Here is a 19,072-nt window from a genome sequence, read left to right on the forward strand (position 1 = left end):
ATTCAGTCAAAAAACTCGTCGCTTTTCTCTTTGTCTCTTTCGAGCCACGCGACCGACGAAAACAGTCACGCTTCGACAGCGAAAACTCTCTGGAATCTCCAATTGGATCGTGGAACGTAGATCGAATCACTGTTCGTCATCCTTCGTTAAAGATCCTTTCTTCTTGACCAATCGAACGATGCTAAACAATGTTAACCTTGCTCGACCTATCACGAAACCGTGGTAAGTCTTTTAAGAAACGAAAGATCTAGGCTCGCCATCATAGGGTACTGTCCTAAACGTGTGAATCTCCCTAACCTCAGCCTTCTCGTTGTTCACGATAATGTTCTCGCGAAACTGGCCCATCACTTCGTTGTCTAACACCGAAACTCGCGTCGTTTGTCACCGGAAAATCTCGACTGGAAGGAATTCGACTTCTTGACTCACTACGTGGTGGATGGCGAAGTGGGTACGGAGATCGGCGACGTGGGGCTGCTCGACTCCCTTCCGTTAGAAAGGGTTGGCGTCGAGGCTCTGTATTCGTTGTGGATTCCAGGGGTGCTGGTCCTGTTATTGCCCAGGAGACTGTCGATGGAGAAGGGGTTCAGCCTCTTTCTTTCTTCTCTCCCTTTCACGGACAAGTCTATGCTACTGCTTTGGACCTCTTCTTCGTTGGTCTGTTGCCTGACGGATGTTCTGCCAGGGTTGCTGCTACTGTTCGTTGTATGGCGCTGTCCACCTGCACTGTTGATGTTCACTAGCTCCCTTCTTCTCTCTAGAAGGCTCAGACCCCAATGATGAATCCCTTGCTGATGGTTCAAATGATCGAGGCTCAGGCTGGAGTTGGGACTCTGAAGACTCCCTGAGACCTGGTTCACCGATCTCCGAGCATCGTTTTGCTCGTTGCTGGTATTTCCTAGCCTTGGATAACACTCTCCGTCGATAGAGCCATCCGCAGCCGAATCGACTCTCTCGCTGCCGCTCTCGCTGCAAGAATCCAGACCACCCACCACGTCAATCTCCTCGTTCGCGTCGTTTCCGGAACCTGACACGCTGCTGCTCTCGTTGTTGTTTGTCAAGTGGTTGAACGAGCTTCCTAGGCTGCCGTTCAGGGAATTTCCGCTGGATGCCGCGGCGCTTCGGGACTCCCATTCGGCGCGAAGCGTCGAGAGGTCCACGGTGATTCCCTGAAATCAGAATATTGCGTTCTTCCTTTCTGAGCTTCTATTTTGGATCGCAGTAATCTGCGGATATTATGGAACTTGGATAGACTTAATTTCTTAACGAAAGAAATTTTATTTAAGTGATCGCTACCCTTTGATGAAACGCGCTGAAGATTGAATTGATATTCGATAGGTATAACAAGATTTGTTCCACTTTAACAGAATCTACAGTACGATCTTGATATGATGTAAGTTTTAATTGAAAAGAAATACTATCAAACTGATCGAAGGTAATAACGTTTTTTCTGTTGAATTCTGTGAAGATTGAAATTATATTCGATAGATAATAAGATTCGTTTCATTTTAATAGAAATATAGATTATAATAATATTCATTTGCAAGTGTCTAAATTGCTTTCGATTGTAATCAGATACTAGAAATTAATCTATGATAGAATTACAATTTCAGAGATTACCATCAATTGCTTTTTATACATTCGTTGTATTCTGTAACTTACTATTGGATAACGCAGATTGTATTAAGTCTAGGAGTTACCTTCGCAGCTAATTTCCTCTGCTGTCGTTCAAGAGCTTTCAACAATTTCTTCTGCCGCCTTTCCCTCTCCTTTCTTCTCAGCTCTTCAGGTGGAATGGGTTCGCCGCTACAACTCTGAGGATGAGCGTTATGCGCCGGCCTTCCTGGACCCTTCTTCGTGTGCTCCTTCTTCCTCCATTTTGCCCTTCTGTTTTGGAACCATACCTGCAAGCAAACAAAGCGGATTTGTTAACTTAAGAAAGAATCCCACTTCGGAAGTGCAATGTTTCTTAGAAATTTATTTAAAATTTCTTAATTTTTAATTCATTTCTTCTAAGCAAACGCTCAACTTTAATCTTGGCCCTACGAAACATGAATGTTCCTTGAAAATGATAAATTTTCTGAAACTGCTACATTTCCTGAACCAAATGAAAAGCAGTTCTCAACTTTGATCTTAAACCTTTGAAAGATGAATCTTCATCGGAAAGGGCGGATTTTTAAAATTCTTACGCTCTGTAAACCAAACGAGAAGCAACCCTCAACTTTGACCTTACACTTTTGAAAGATGAGTCTTCTGTGAGAAAATCTATGTTCTGTTAAATATGCTTGCAATTCCACCGTCGAGTGTTTCATGGAATACCGCAGGATCAAAGGGGAGAACGCAGTATTTCACCGCGACGACTGCGACTTTATCTGTTTTACCTGGAGTAATTAAAAGCACGTCCAAGCGTGGAGCGGTCACAACGGTTAAATATCGAAATTACACGAAGGAGGGCAGCCCGCGCAGAGGAACCAACGACCCCCTAGGGTGTCTTGATTCATGGTGAGTTTCAACCCTTTGCTCGCGTGAACGCTCGCGGCGTAAAGCACGATTTAAAGCCGGCGTGAATTTCGCCGCTCGACTAAGAGAGAAAGAAACATGGAAACAGAGGAGAAAGGGGTTGAAAAGGTGGTTGAAAACGATGAAGACATTAGTTGTGGCTGCGGCCCGGTATGCGGCGCTGTTCTCACGCGAGCTACAGATCAATACACCCCCGCCAACCCCCCTCTAACTATCCTCTGCACGTCACGTGCCCTTACAATTTTCTTCGCTTTCCTTTCTTCCCTTCGCTTCTTACTTTCCAAACGAAAACGAGATTCAATCGGAGGAAAGATCAGAATGTTCCACGCGCAGCTGGCCATTTTTCACCGAATTCTGCCGGAGTTTGGCGGAACTTTGTTTGCTCGAACTCGGTGAAACGAAAGTAGGGTGTGTTATCTTGAAAACTGGAAAATAGTTAATTGATGTATTTCTCACGCGATAATGGATTGTGAAATGCAATTTAATTTATTTGCAAAATTATTTTTATGCTATTCAGATGACATAGAAATATTATAAAGCGTAGAAAGCACTGAAATTTCTGAGCTTCGGAGAGAGAAGTTTGCAGGGTCCCAGCAAAGTAATTTCTAAAATATTAATTTTTAAAATATTTCATACTAGTGTATAATATTGTGCAAAAGTGAATCATTTCAATGCAAGGAACTACGCCGTTCGATATTTGATAAAATATCAGACAGTCGCAAGTTCATCGTCAATCGTATGTCATTATCAGAAATAATAAGCGATGTCAATTGGTTGTCGAACATCATTCAATCTTATTCTCTGTCCTAACCCGAGATAAACCATTGTTTACGATCTACATACATACATTTTTCTTGGGAATATTTACTCGCCTAAACAGTGATAAATTCGTTGATATAACGTCTGCATAAATAAAACGATAATCCCCAGGCTTCATGTTCGCAGTGTCTTTTAGTAATATGGGAAACAAAATAAATAGAATAAAAAATAAAAGAATAAAGTGTTAGAAAATTTTCCCACGGATCATGTCTTTGTAACACAGATGTTTCGATTTTCATTATTATCAAGGAAGAACGACTTACAGCTGCTCCACGTTAACTCAACCAACGAGAAACATTATTTCGGCATTATTACTACTATTCGTTAGGAATTATCGCCGGCTGATAACCGCTAACAAGCTACTCCATCGATTATTATGTGCTTTGACTGATGCTAAATGTGTAACATATTTTTTTCTGGCCACTTTACGACTGCCTTTCTTCTCCAGAGAAGCATTCATAAAACGACTGTATGGATAAGAAGACCGCCTTAAAACGTTGATATTCTCGAAATTCTAGAAAAAATATATAGGATGTATCTCTACATCTTCACGAATATATAACACGAATAGAACGAGTAATTAGCTGAAAACACTCTCAACCTGATTTACGTCGATGATATCGTGAAGTGTGCCTCATAAAGTATAATACACTATCCGAAACATCTTTCATGCGTGTATTCTAAGTTAATCGTTGTATCGATGTGATATGTTTTTGCGCCTTTACATTAAAATAAAGTTTCGTTTCGAGGAGATTATCGACTGGAATATTATCGATAAGAATAGCTACTGACGGTTTTGACTTTTTGACCGGTGAAAATAATAAAGAGATCTGAACGTAAAAGAAATTTAACACTGCGATAATTACCCTGACGCTGTGCTAATTAATATTCAGCTCTCGTCGCTCGGTTTATTACATGCCGGCAATTCGTATGCACGAAACGTAGAACGCGTCGTGTGTTCTGTCGAATCGATTTACGCCGACAAAACAACGAACGCTCGTAAAACATCCACATAAAAAAGGTATAACTATTAATTAGCCTTAGACAGAGGCAAGCGAGTGAATTATTTTTTAATCGACATACATCTTCATCGAGATTGTTTCAACGTTGCAGTTTTCTCCTGTGATTATTCTTCCAAATTTATACATACATTTATAAAGAACTTGTATTTCAAAATATTAATAAATACGATACGTTTAATAATGTTGCAATGTTTGTTGAAATGTGTGCTTTTAATCGATATAGATACGTATGTACGTATTTTCCATTTCACATCGCCTGTACATCCGAATCCGTCTGTGGCCGAATCAAAAAGAATGGCGAGAATCGTTGCGATCCTCGGTGGTTATGCCGCAATACATAACACGCTCATGACAACAACAACAGGTGTCGCGACTACACAAATATTGTATTTGTTCTACCAAATTAAGCAATGTTACAAAAAATGTAGAGTAAAGGCTTGCAAAAGAAATTTTCGAAGAATTCAGTGTTATATGAAAATTATTAATATTTGTCCCTATAATTATCTCTTCTCGTAATTTTCAAAACACTCGAACGGAAATTCAAGATATTCTCTCTAAATGAAGATGTATATTTTAATTATAAAATTCCACCTTCTTACCTAATAAACAGAAAAAAGATAAAGAGAAGAAAGAAAGAAATAAAATTTCTCTTCGCAGGATCAAGGATCATCTCCCTGAAAGAACCAACACGAACACAGGATTGAGAGACCTTGGAAAATTTCTGAGCGGTTATTAAAATTGTCCCCATTCCACCCAAATGGATGCCAATCGTCGGACAACGTTAACGAAGTGGATCAAAGAGGACCAGTTCTGACACGACGTCGTAAAAGAGTATTGAAAAAGGGAGAAGACCGTCGATCGTTCGTGTCGTTCGGAGTGCAATTGATTTTTAAGCAGCATCCCGCCTCCCCTGCACCAGTTTGTCCGATCTTCCTTCTTCTTTCACGTTCCCTCTTTCATGTCGAGGACAAAAAGCGTACAAGGGGGCAGCTTGTTCGCTGGTTTTAAGTAAATATGATAATGATACCACAAGATCGTTCAACGACGCGTGCAACGATCGACAATCAACGAGCATGATACGTAGCCCTTCATTTAAATATAAACGGAACGGAACATGGTGGGCGAGAAAATGGCACTGCTTCAACGAGCTGTCCGCCAGTTGATACTTTCGACCTTATTTTTAAACGTTTCAAGATTTCCTGCATTCTGTTAGTTTGTTAAATAATTGATTTTTTAAGGTATCGCATAATTGAACCAGGAGAATAACGACTCAACTGCAAAATCGCAAATTTTTAATTAAGCCATTACGTTACTATTCACAATATATCTAATATTTTCAATATGGAAATTCTACGAATATGGTTTAGTAATTTAAGGAAATTCATTCATTCATTCATTAAGGAGATTCATTAAATGAATAATTATTGTGCATTTGTTTGAATAAGCACAGCACAAGAATATTTTTATTATTTAAAAAAAGTGCATCGAAAGAAGACGAAACTTCGGAATAATACAACCAACTACCAAGATTCTCACTTTTCGAAGAAACCCACTCACGCTTATTTCAAGCTTCCGAGGAAGCAGAGGTACCCGTTTAAAGTCACAAAACGCTTCGTGTTCGCACGAGACTAATGAATTCGTTGCGATTGAGTAAGATACCGATCGTTTTCGAAAACGCACCCTTTCCGAAAGGCGACACCCACGTGTAAACCGACATGGGTCCCAGGCTGTCCTCGGCTTCCAGTTGCCCGTGGCGAACCGTGTCATCGATTTATCTCATCGTGACAATATTTTTTAAAAGCCTCAACTAGCATCCGCAGGGGTTATCTAGCATGGGTATCGGATATCTAATCTGAGGACAGTCCCTACCAAAAGACGCACCGGCTGCAGCGTGACATCGTGTCACCAGCTTGGGTTATCTCAGGATCACCCCTGTCACCAAGGTCGCTCGGTTTTCGGCCCTACAAAGGGGATAGTCTATGTTCAGCTAGCAAAGAAGCGATCGAATCGCATATCGCGTGGGTTTCGCGCGGTGATTTCAACGCCTGGTTTCGCGTGTCGACCTACTACTACATTTGTGCTACGCTGTCTATTATGTGAAATGAGAGAGAGATTTGAATTATTATATAATATGATATGAATAATTCGACGATTATAAATTAATTGTTATTATACGTATTATGAACACTGTATTTATAATAATATTTTTCTATTGTTATGTTAAATAATGGAATGATTATTAATAAGATGGTTTAGTGTAATTGTAATAAAGTCGATGACTGACGAAGCTTCGATTCAAATGGGTTAAAGAAACTAAATTCCGAGCAGATGATGCATTGCATGTGCGATTTAGGAGAGAAAATGAGGTACGATTAATTATTAGAAAACAGTGGACGATTGGCTAGTACGTAGCATATGAAGCGTGTCTAAGCACATAAATATAAATATCTTATCAAGTTGGGGAGATGTGAGGGTAGCTTCATATCCGATGGGCCGTGAAATTGAGGGTCCACCCTTTTTCGTTGGTCCCACAAAAGGCTACCAGCGTATTATGGTGTCGAGTTCTAACAGAAGCAAAAGGATGTTGCGAATCTTTTCATCCGTTTATCGTAATAAACGAATGAATGCAATATTGTACATTGTAATTGTACAATGCAATATTTTAAAAAGTTCTTAATGATATTTAAGCTTGTTTATTAAATAAAATCTACCAATAATTTGTTAGAAATATAACGAGTCAACAGAAGCAAATCTTATTTTGCATAATTAATTTTGAGATGAGTAGCAAAACAGCGAATTGAACTGCACTTGGAATAGAGAATATCTGTTCTTCTTTCGAATTATAATGATACATTTTTCTGTAATGCAATGACTTAAGGAACCACCGTGGATGGTTTTCAGAAATATGGTCAGTCAATTAAAAGCAAAACATCGCTAATTATTTGAGAAACGGGCGCTAGTCATGAAAACAATTGTTAAACCGTATACGTTTTTTTAGTTACATGCAATTCTACGACTTTCACGGAAAACGATTCGCGTGGTTCGCCAATTTATCCTGGCATCACGAGCTTCCGGAAGAATAAATTAAGAGAATGTTATCGTTTACTATTATTTTATTCCACGACGTACGAGATGGGCGTGTTACGTGTTAAAGGAGAAAAGAAAGAGTTCCGTCTGGCGATAACATTAAAAAACGTTTTCCCGCGAAATCGATTTCCTGCGACTGACGAATTGCCCTTTCACATGAAACGTTTCTCTATGCATGCGCCATGATGCATCATTCCTAATGTCATCCGAAGAATTTATAACTTTTAACCTTCTCATATTGGAAGTTTTTTATAACATTTTTTGTTCAAAGAGCATCTATTGTACGTGTGGCAAAGTCGTAGTATCAACTCTTGCAACCATTTTCGAAAATATTTCAATGCGATTATCAATTTTTCCATTTGCGAAATATCTTTGTGATCAAAGAAAACAAAATTTTCTAAAAATTTTTACTGACTTTCTTCTTTTAGTACAAACGGCTTGACGAAAGAAACGACGTACATATAAAATTCAGTTCATTATTCAAATGGATACGGTCGACGAATCGAAGCTGCGGGTCCCAAGATAGATCTTCCTCAGTTTACTACCCTCCAACACCATTCGACCGGCACACGGCTCGGCCTTTGCTAAGGTAACCGCACTCAGAATCGAGCAGATGGACTAACTACACCCGGGAGAGTAGCTCAAGGGCCGACGGTACCGAGATCAAACCACCCCCGTCCTCTGTCGGGCATCAACCCTCGAAAAATGACAACGAATTCGCTATAAATTCTCGCCTATCGGTACAGCCGATCTAGGACACCAGATAATGCTACGCCAAACGTTAAATCAGGTCGCAATAAAAATGCATTTTTCGATGTTTTTCGATGTTCATGCCCCTTTTCAAAAAAAAATTGGGCCACTTAAACAGAAAACAAAGCAGGAAGCAAAGAAATCGACTCCTTTTCTAAAAATTTCTTAATTCGGAATGAGATTCGATTAGACATAATTCGATTAGACATAATTCGATCAAAAATTAGATTTTTTACTTCGACTTGATTCTAATGAAGGCTTTACATTTTTTCTGAATTTCAACTTAAGTTGTTGAGCTAAAAATGTATTCGTGGAATATAAAGAATAAAAAGAAAATGTAAAAGCCTTCCTTTCGGGAAGAATAAGCGTAATCTTAATTTGTGTACTTAAGTTGACATCAATTTGCCACTATTTGTACCCAAGAGTCTTATAAATCCTCTTACATATTCTCAAATAATCTCTTCATTTCCTTCCACGCTGTCAACTTCACCGACTTCGTAAAGTTCGGTGGATGTAAATTTAATGCCATTCGTTCAACCCTTCGTCGACTGGTTTCTTTTTCATAAGATCCGAGTTGCCTTTTATACCCGTTTTCCTCACAAGGGATTATCCTCCGAAGATTCGAGCGTTGAGTTTGTAAAAATACGAACGAAATATACTCACGGCCACGCGGCTCTCTTTCAGCTCGAGTCTCACAGCCAGAGCTTCTCGCATAAACACATCAGGATAATGACTCGAGAGAAATGCTCGTTCCAATTCTTCCAGTTGCCAGCTATTAAAGTTGGTCCTGCTCCTTCGCCTTTTGCTTCCACCTTCGTCCGATTCACCATCGCAGCCTGAAATTATGAACGTACCCACGTTAGAATCTCTGTAGATTTTTCAGCAAGAAAGTTAAGCCACTTAGTCACTTATTATCCTTTCATTTCGGGATTAAGATCTTAAGCTTCACCTGATATTTGTTGGAGAATAATATTCAATTACATATTCGATATTATACGGTGTTTCTTCTGAAAACATCGTACATAGATTCGAAGGTTGTTTGAAGAGTGTTTTCTCACTTTTCAAAAGGAAAGTTAAGAAAATTGGTATTTATTCTTTTCGTTAGATTGTTATTGGAATTTTGAAATAGGATAATTTTTTAAATAAAAGTTGATACATGGAATTTAGATGTTTCTTATTTCAACAGTATGTGTTCTAATAATTTGACTTCAACCTTCTTATTTTGTCTTAGACAAACTTCCACTAAAAATAATAATTATAGTATAGAAAACAGCTGTTAGATCTCCGATAGAGAATAATTACCTACAGAAAAATGTTTTCAAACTTCTTAATAGAAATCAATATCAAACTATACATTGCTCGAAAAATACTATCGAAATCTATTTCTCCCAAGCACGATCTGATGCGATATTTCCCTAGAAGCTGCACGTCTGGTAATTGCATAGAGACGTCATTTTCCATGTGAAAGGGAGAAACACACTAAGGCTTATCGTCGCGGAATTGTTCGAGCTATCGTATCATTCGGACCTATCGTCTCGTCGCAGATAAGACCGGGAAGCAGAATCCCGACATATTGAATAAACATAGAATTTCAGTGATTTTACGAGGACTCACGTCTACCCTCCACCCTATCTCGAGCAAAAATCTGCGGATCCTCGATTGTTTTGGCAGACGTCTCCGTCCAAGTATGCGCTGATACGTATGCTAATGCGGACGGAGCGGAATTGAAAAAAGATCGGCAATTATGATTGACTCTGCAATAAGGTCGCCGTTATCTGGATCGGGAAATGAAATAGCACGAGACGAAACGTTTCCCGAGATCGAAATGATTCGAAAAGAGCTTCATGTATAACATTTAATATCCTTCTAAATATTTTGGTGAAATTGTTAGGAATTGGAAGAATCGATAAGGATTTTATGAGGTAAAATTTAAAGTTTTATTAACAATGTTAAGTATTATCAATGATTTTCATGCTATTTTAAGGTTCATGTATTTTGGATTTGCGCAACAACCGGTGAAATTTTTGTTCTTACGATATAATGCCAAGTATTATTAATGATTTCAGATAATTCGATTTCAAAAAAAAAAAATCGAACGACCAATTTTCGGAAAAGAACTCCGATCAATCGTCTCCTTACAAAATTCATCGAAAAAGGGATAGATTGTAATCTCTGTTAATTCGTGATTTAATTTATCCAAAGATAAATGACTAAAAATCGTATTAGCGCAGAGAATTGAGCACTTACGTTGGCGAAAGAAGGAATTCGTGGTTGAGAGACACATTGGAGCGTTCGCTGGCGAAAAGTGTAGCCTGACACAGGCAATTTTTCTTCTTTCACGTCCGCGGCACGGTATTATTATCGGAAACGACTATCAAACTTGATAGATGATACAGGTAGCACGTTAAATAATTTATGAGAGAACGAGTTAAACAATTTTCACGTCCGGCTTGATCGCCGAACGTCCTCTCAATCTATTTTCGTCGCATTCAACGGGACAGAATTACGTTTTCCTCTTTCCAGACGAGAAAGCAGTGCCCATCTTCTGATAATATAGCCGATCGCATAATGAACTTGACATGATGATAATGATTCGCTTAATTCCGCGGCACAAGCATGACGCGTTCGGACACAATGATCAGCCGCCTCGTAATCATCGCTTCCGTAAATGGTATCTCTCAATTTATCTAAGAACGCATGACCATTTACTCGTCATTTATCGAAACAAAATATGTAATTGAGAGGATTGCTCGCCGCCATACTTGACATCCGACTTTTATTGCTTTGATTGGACGTTGATAGTCTTTAACTCGAACCGATCTATTGTTCCTGATTTAATTATATTCACGATGGATTGAGACGTTCTTCAGAATTATCCAAGTAAATTTTTATTACGGTAGAGGATTTTGCATATTTCCTTTCGGGGAATTAAAAATTCTGATCGAAAGGAACGATTGAACATAACTATATCTTAACATATCTATTGAGTATTTACGAGTATCTATCAGTTACCAACGAGTTATCAGCGAGCGATTATACACTGTCTTAGCGAATTTGTTAGTAGGAGCGTCTTAACGACAGTATCTGTAATTATTCATTTATTTATTATTTTAAATACACTTGACGGTTCCAACAACGCGTTACATCGTTATTTCATCAACCATCATACACAATCCTCTACATAGGTATGTATTAAGCTTCGCCAAAGGACTGAAAAATTTCTACACTTTTTTTTGGGTGGATTAAACGTGTAGGTGTATTTAATAATGTAACTAGTGGATGAATTCGTAATAGTCCAATGTATTAAAATCAGTATAAGTACAAGTACAAGAGATAGTGTATACCGGTTTTAATCGTCGCTCGCTCAATGCTACTATGCCGATCGAAAAAAGGGTAACAATACTCTGTCTTAGGGAGCACGTTCATACATTTATATTGACGGACGTTATCACAAAAAGTTAACTTGCTCATGTAACTCTGGCTGAAGATTCTGGCTGAAAAAACGGCAATAAAAATCTGTTCGGAGTTCATTCGCCTCTAGACCTTGTAAAAAGTTAAACAACGTTAGTACTCGAAGGCACAATAATATGGGTCTCTGCCTTATTTGAATTTTACATTTCCACTTGAACTTTTCCTACGTTCATGTGCCACTACATTTTCAACACGTAATTTCGTTTGGAAACAACCAGTTATCGTTTTTAGACAAAAACATTCCGGTTTACAAATTGACGTCGAATAATCGAGCAATATCGCTCAGCAGATATTTCGCACACGAATCAAACCGGCCCAAATCAGCGCATGGGAGCATGCAAGTTAATATTTCGAGCACGAAACATGCAATCAACCTATACACTTTCCCTTCAGAAATACAAGTTTCCCATATAATATATACCGCGTAAAATCCACAAGATTTATCCTGGATACGCCACTTCTCTTTTAAACTGAAGAAATAAGGAGATTCGTCTGCCAAACCAGCACCTTCGCGCGTATCATATCCCTGAGTTTAAAACGCGAACACGTTCCACGGTGTTTTGCGCAAAAATAAACACGCCGACAGCGATTTTCATGAAAATCGTTTATCCAATCAGGCAATCGTCAATCGTCGACAATTTTAAGAGATCGCGTTATGCACGAGCATACGTATAATTTCCTACTTACACATTGGCGAAACTGGTCCAGGGAAATTGACGTATCCCCTTGCGCCTCTCGTTCGTACACCCTACCGGAATATAGAGGGACAGTTAAAAATCTAAACAGCTGTAATGCGTATGTTTGTCACAGGAAACTTCAGGAACGTTGGCTCCTTCGTAATGACGAGTTTGCCCCACGTTATGACGGATTATGAATACAAATTACGCACGGCGCCAACATCGTTTTAATGGCAGGGTAATTTATTACGATAGCTCTATACTATCTCTCTCTCTCTCTCTCTGCCTCTCTCTCTCTCTCTCTCTCTCTCTCTCGAGCATCGGTCTACGGAGCCATCTTTTCTTTTTCCTTTTTTCATCGGAACCTCGTCCTTCGAGGGGAGTCGGCGTTTAAGCTAATTGTCGCTGCACGCGAGAAGCAATTTCTACTAGAGGGATCATTAAGGGATCGAAATGTCTTCGTTCCGTGGGGAATAAAAAATTTTCACCGGTTATCGTAGGTTAAAAAGGCTAATTCAATACTCCGGAGAGGCATGCATACGAATTACCGTGTAACGCAATTTTATTATATGCATATATAAAGGAACAGACAACAGGCTACGGATAGACAAGCCGTGGGACACTTCGATAATCAGCACGTTTCGTTAATAAATCTCCAACGATTACTATTACTTCGCTACGATCGTTTCGCCAAACGACGATCCGACTTGAGTGTAATTTCCATTCTAAGACACTCCTACCTCCTTGACGTAATCAAACTCAAAGATCTCTCGAATTTCCGTGAAATTACAGTCAATTGCTGAAGTACAGTCGAGTATTTTTTTTTGGACGATTGATAGTTGTACAATATAGAAGTTTGAGAACCACTGGCTCGTTCTACAGATCTTTTTTGTATTATTTAATAGCTGAATATTTGATAATCTTATTATCCATTACGTATTTCATTTTCAAGAAATTATTCAATTAATCGAACGAAACATGAATAAATTATCGACATAATCGACGTACTGAATATTCACTGAAAGGAAAATTACGGCTCAAGGATGCAGTAAAAGATACTTTACTCTATATTTCCTCCGTTAACACTAGACAATATTGCAAATCTAAAATCTACTAAAATACTGATAAAACTTGTTGCAGGAAGAACGCAAGATGCAGGGAAGAATCAATCGAATCGAGAAACGTATATTCAGGTAAGAAGAGAGAATCGGAACAATAAAAAACGAAATAGGAACACAGCGGATCATTCTCGCGATGGTGGAAGATTAAAACGTGCTTGTAACAAAACGTGTTTCGAATATAAATTGCTTTCATCCGAAACAGACGCCGCCGGTGTCCAGCTGCTATTTATTGCAGGCTGGGTCATCGCGATTCGCCCGCTTCTCTTTCGGTACCTCTTGTCCAATTAAGATTTACCAATCGACGATAATGTTCGCGAATCGGCCGTGTCGTTGTTGACGAGAAGCTAAAGAGAAATAAAAAATTATTCGGTCGCGCATTAATCAGCGTAATTAGATGCTATTTATCCATCGATTACCTCTCTCCTCTTCTTTCCTTCGTCTTGCGAGAAGACCGAATGAGAGCAGGACGGATATCAATCGATCCGCTCATTATTGATAATCTATACTCCGTCATAAGCGATTCATCCAGCTGTACACGGTGGCAACCTAAGGAACTTGCTTCTACGGATCGCTTTTATACTCTTCGATGCTTCGAAATGCCGCATTTATTTTCTTTTTAACGAATGAGTTAATTTACGCGTCCATATGGTGGAAATAGCGATAATTCAATTGAAAAGAAGACGGTCACTGGTGCCAGCATTCTAAATAAGCGATGGAATCTAGGAGACTTGAATTTCGCAGTTAAAATTTGAGTCGAATTGGAATTTGGAAATTTTTGATATATATTTGAACTGAATTTAAATTTGGATATTCGATGGTATGATTGCTAATGAGAATTACATCTAAATTTGAAAATTCTCCGTTCAAATTTGAGGCAAACTTAAAGTCGAAGTTGAACTCATGTTTAAATCTTTCTATCGGCAAACCAAACAGACTTAGGATCGCCTCTAGTATCAAATTCTGCTTCAAGTCGAATTTATTTCAACGAAACCCAGTTGTAAATCATCACGAAACAGTTGCAACTGACAAAGGATCGCTACTGAAGGTATCAAAATCCAATGACCGAATAAAAAGCCGACCGAACGTCTTTACGCCACGATCCTCACTCGAAGCGACTGTTTCAGAAAAACAGAAGGCCGAAGGAACGTTTAGCGTAAAAGCGGTTACGTGTTGGACTGTTATTAACATCTCCCTAGTGTACACTGGTCGTAACGGTAATAATAATAAGAACGAGCGGGTTTCAAGATTATAAAGCGTCGCGTTACTAAAGAGAAAAGAGAGAGGGAGAAAAAAGGGCGAAAGAAGCGACTGGGAACGAATGCGCCGCCCAATAGGGACTAAGTACCAATTCTTGGTCATTGCTGCCAATTCGGCCAGCCCTGTCTGGCTTCCATTTCCACGCGGTTGAGAAATAAGACATCCGCGGTTTTAAAAGGAAAAAGGGCTGCGTGTAGGGTCGCGTGCGTCGTTATGGGGCCCAACATGGCCGAAACGTATCATCATGCAATTACGCCACGCTAAGAACGTAGCTGGTCGTCGCGTATACACCAGTGGACCGCCATAAACGCGCACGAAACGCGCCGGGTCTCTTTCCAGTAATAATCGATCCTCGATCCCCTGGACCGTGAAGTTCACCGTAGCTTCCACGGATTTTCGTAATTTCGTGAAATTACGATATCGAGATCGGTTGCTATATACGCGTCTTAGAGAATTCCTCTGTTATAGTGGGTTTTAAGTCGATTGTTTTGAACGTTCGATGATTTCGTAGCGAAGAATTTTTACCGACAATGAGTTTTCCTTCTGATTCAGCATCCGCGTAAGGGTGGCTTAAATTAGCAATAAAATTTACCGATATCCGCTAGTGATTAAATACGTATAATAATGGCTGGTATTTTACAAGGCTATGCATGATGGAAAATGACCCGCAATTAAATTGAAATTACACGTATACCTGTACCCAATTGCACATGAATGCTTTTGCGTAGGTACTCGTGTATCGTGTCCTGTCTGCAGACGTAGATTTTAACGCGTCGAAAGTTCAGATTGCCCGGTGGGCCATTGATCGCAGCCATAAAAAAAGAAAAAAAATTAAGGGGAAGATACTGCATTTTATCAAGTAACATTCTTACTTGGATTCCTTCCTAATTTTAACAAGGATTTTCGATAATTTAAAAAAAAAAAGAAATTATTCCTGACACATTCGTGTCTGAATTTTTGTTCTTTGAGTTATTGATAATAAACCAGAAGTAAATAATTAAAAGTATAGCTAAGCTGTCCATTAAGCGAAATGCATTCTCTTCATAGGTATAGACACTGGAAAAAATTCCATTACTGTAGCTTATGAATACTTCCGCGTGTTGAACGAAGACTATAATCATTTTCTTCGAGCAAAACTGTGCGTAATATTTGAATCTTCTCTGAATATGGAAAGTTAAATGTTTTTCTTACAATTTAGCAGATTTATGGCGCAATTAGTGGCTGTATCGTTCGTGATACACGTTTGTTAATTTTTGCATGAAAGAGAACACAAAAAGCGTGCCATGTCGTCACCACGTTTTTAAATATTACCTTTCTTTTATATTTTCACTATATACTGATCATATTACACTTTTATAATGTTCTTCATTATATTTTATATTCTTTACTGCATATAGAGGTTTTACATATAGGGGCTTTTTAAATATCCAAAAGTTTACCAATATTTTGATACTTTTTACAATCACCATTGACCTGACTCACTTTCCTTATTTCAATCGAATTGTCACGCTGAAAGGTGATATCCTCACGATCTCATAGCCAACCTCGCGATATCGCAGTCATTGAATGATCCAAGCTCATCGAAAGAAGAGAAAACTACTTCGTTTCGTTGGCCAAAATGCTCTCGAAACTGGCAGCCCGCGAATGAAATTACAATGATTACCTCTCGCTTTCCGTCAGACACATTAACCGTAATAACGGCGGCATAAAGCGTCTATGTGTGTGGGCTGTCATTTAAAAGCATCAACGGAAGGCTAATTTCGTCGATATAAAAACGAAATTGCCCCTTTTCACGAAATCCTGATGAATTGCGCGATTAATATCGTTCAATTGTTAAAAAGGGTCGCGCCTTCAAATTTCGTTCCCCCGTCTATACTATTATCTTTTTACGTGTGACCGCCAATTACACGCTATCCTGAAAATTCAAGAAGCTATTTACTCGAACGCATCGCTGTCCGTTTTATAGAGACAGTGAAATTTTCCAAAATTGACCGATCTATTCTGCCAAAAGTGGCTCTTCCTCTCATATACAATATATTATTTTCGCATGTATTGTGCGATCAGAAACGTAATTATAAAATATTAAATATTGTTGTTTCTTTGTGATTTATGCATATCTTCAAAGGTATTATTTAGATTGGTATTACGATTAGTTAGGTAACGTGTTCTAAATTTATGCGATAAAAGAAGGAATGATTCGAGGTTCGAGCGTAAGAAAAATTGCATACTGCTGGACTAGATTACTCTAATTAATATCTGCAATAGAGTCGATTTGCAGTTCTACGTTCTCTTAACTTTCCCTTTCAAAGTACCGATTAAATGTTAGATTAATGTAGAACATAATAGCGACTCTGGAGTCGTAATTTCCAACGAATTGAAATAGATACCCAGGCTCTGGATATTATTAACAACTTTACTACCAGCTTATTATTCGCATAATTACCGCGAGACAACAGACTTATAGAATTTATGAAAGACGAGCACTGATCACGTCAAAAGTGCTACTACGAATAAATTTCGAATTCTATTGACAATCGTATCTTGTGTATCCATCGTACAATTAGTCTGAAATAGCAAAAACAGAATAGCGTTATTGACATTCTACATGTGGAGCACTAACCTTTCAAGAATAAGATACAAATTCTATTATGAAGAACGAAAGTAGCATCGTCACTGGTGCATCCGCTTAATGAGTTGCCCGTAGAGTTGCGTCGCGCGAGTTGGTTCGCGGTAAATCGCGTGAAACCGGTGAGAAACGTCTCGTCACGTGTCCCAGGGGGACGCGCGTTTCAGCTGTCTCGGATGAATCGAACAGAAACGAAGATGGTACTGAACGGGGAGACTCGGGATCAGCGCGAAATTAAGATTTTATATCTCGAATAAAAGCACGGGTCCCGAGGCACGGCTCTCTATCTGTTAATGAAAGAAAGCGATCGGCTGTCTGTTAGCGACGACGTAGGCTGCAATTAAACCGTAATTAACCGGAGGCCGAATACAGGACGCGCGTGGAATATTATTGCGTGCCGCGTTTTACGACGCTGCCGTGCCTTGACACCTTTATAATGACATTAAACTTAATAGGCCGGCACCCATTTTCCAGTTGCATACATTGTACGGGCTTAATAAAGTCTCTCGAACGTCCCCGCGTTCCACGTGACGATTCTTAATTAAAAATTTTAATTGGACCCGTCTCTTCGACACACCGTACCGCGTCAACTTTCGATGGTGACTGATTGGAAAATATGTCTCTCATGCCTTGCCGATTCGCGAGGTTTGTTCGTTGCCGCAAGGCATATGGGCGAACGTTGTCTGTAAATCAATCGCGACATGATATTCTGACTCGTGACGATTGGCGTCTTTGCCAAAAGCTTTGCAAAAGAGAGAAGTTTGCAAAGAAGTTGAAGAAGTTACAAATATAGATTTTACGCTTGAGTTATTGACCTGTTTTTGGAATAAAGAGCGAACTGTTGATACACGATTCTGTTGTCTTTCTGATACGTACTCACTTCCATATATATCTTCAAATAGCTTCTAACCGTATATTCATGTCACAAAATTGTCTCGTCACTTCTAAACACAAAGCAAGCTACGATCATCACGGTGAATTAAAGCAACAATGAGCGTGAATCGATTCGACGAAAATTCACAGTGAAGTTGCATCGCGAATCCCACAAGGTGGACGGTTGCACGTACTTTAACAGCACTTACGACGGATGTAATTTAGAAGTGAATTCGAGTTCCGTAATCACCGGGTTGCCGTGTACCAGGCGGACCGGTTGACTGCAGAACGCAACCCTCCATTTAGAGGGTAGTCTCTTGTTAAGTGAGAGCCAACGACGTCATTAGCGTTAGGAACGACATTCTGGCACCCGTGAGACCGCCACTTTCTGCCCAGAAAGGGGATGCACCGACGAATTTCCACGGTGACCGTGCACGAGAATTTCTTCTTCACGTTTGGCCGGGCTATCTCTGAACCGCCCGCCGCCTGATTTATAATGATAAATTACAGGCTCCAGGAAATTCCGCTGAGCTACTTAGTAGGTTCGAACTGAATTAAGCGATCGGCAGCTGCGTTCCGTGGTTCCTGGTATTCATGATGATTTTGGGACATTTCGGGAGGAGCATGAACGAATTTTAGATTCTAGTTAATGACATCCACAAAGAGAGGGTATTTAAATAAACGTTAACGGTAGAATCTGTTCTTTCTTAATGAAAGTAGAAGAAGTTAGAGTGGGAGAAATCATAATAATTTCAACTATGTCTCTAAGTTTCGAGTGAGAACATTTAGCAATTTTTGCAATATAGTTAATGTTGATTTTTATTAAGAATCGAACGTTATGTTATTTTGACC

At 39.3% G+C, this 19,072-nt stretch overlaps 1 protein-coding gene across 1 annotated transcript in view; it reads right to left on the minus strand.

The window, feature by feature from the left end:
- Positions 1-255: 255 nt before the first annotated feature.
- LOC117217302 (protein zerknuellt 1-like) overlaps positions 256-19,072 on the minus strand; it is a 100,513-nt gene continuing 81,696 nt past the window's right edge. Inside the window, exons 4-6 of the mRNA XM_033464810.1 lie at positions 8,859-9,031; positions 1,698-1,901; positions 256-1,166 (exon numbers count right to left, since the gene is read on the minus strand). Of these exons, the coding sequence (XP_033320701.1) occupies positions 426-1,166; positions 1,698-1,901; positions 8,859-9,031 (1,118 nt within the window). The 3' untranslated portion in view covers positions 256-425. The remainder of the gene's footprint in view (positions 1,167-1,697; positions 1,902-8,858; positions 9,032-19,072) is intronic.

Source organism: Bombus bifarius, unplaced genomic scaffold, assembly GCF_011952205.1.
Source record: "Bombus bifarius isolate JDL3187 unplaced genomic scaffold, Bbif_JDL3187 scf7180000007975, whole genome shotgun sequence".
Taxonomy (NCBI): domain Eukaryota; kingdom Metazoa; phylum Arthropoda; class Insecta; order Hymenoptera; family Apidae; genus Bombus; species Bombus bifarius.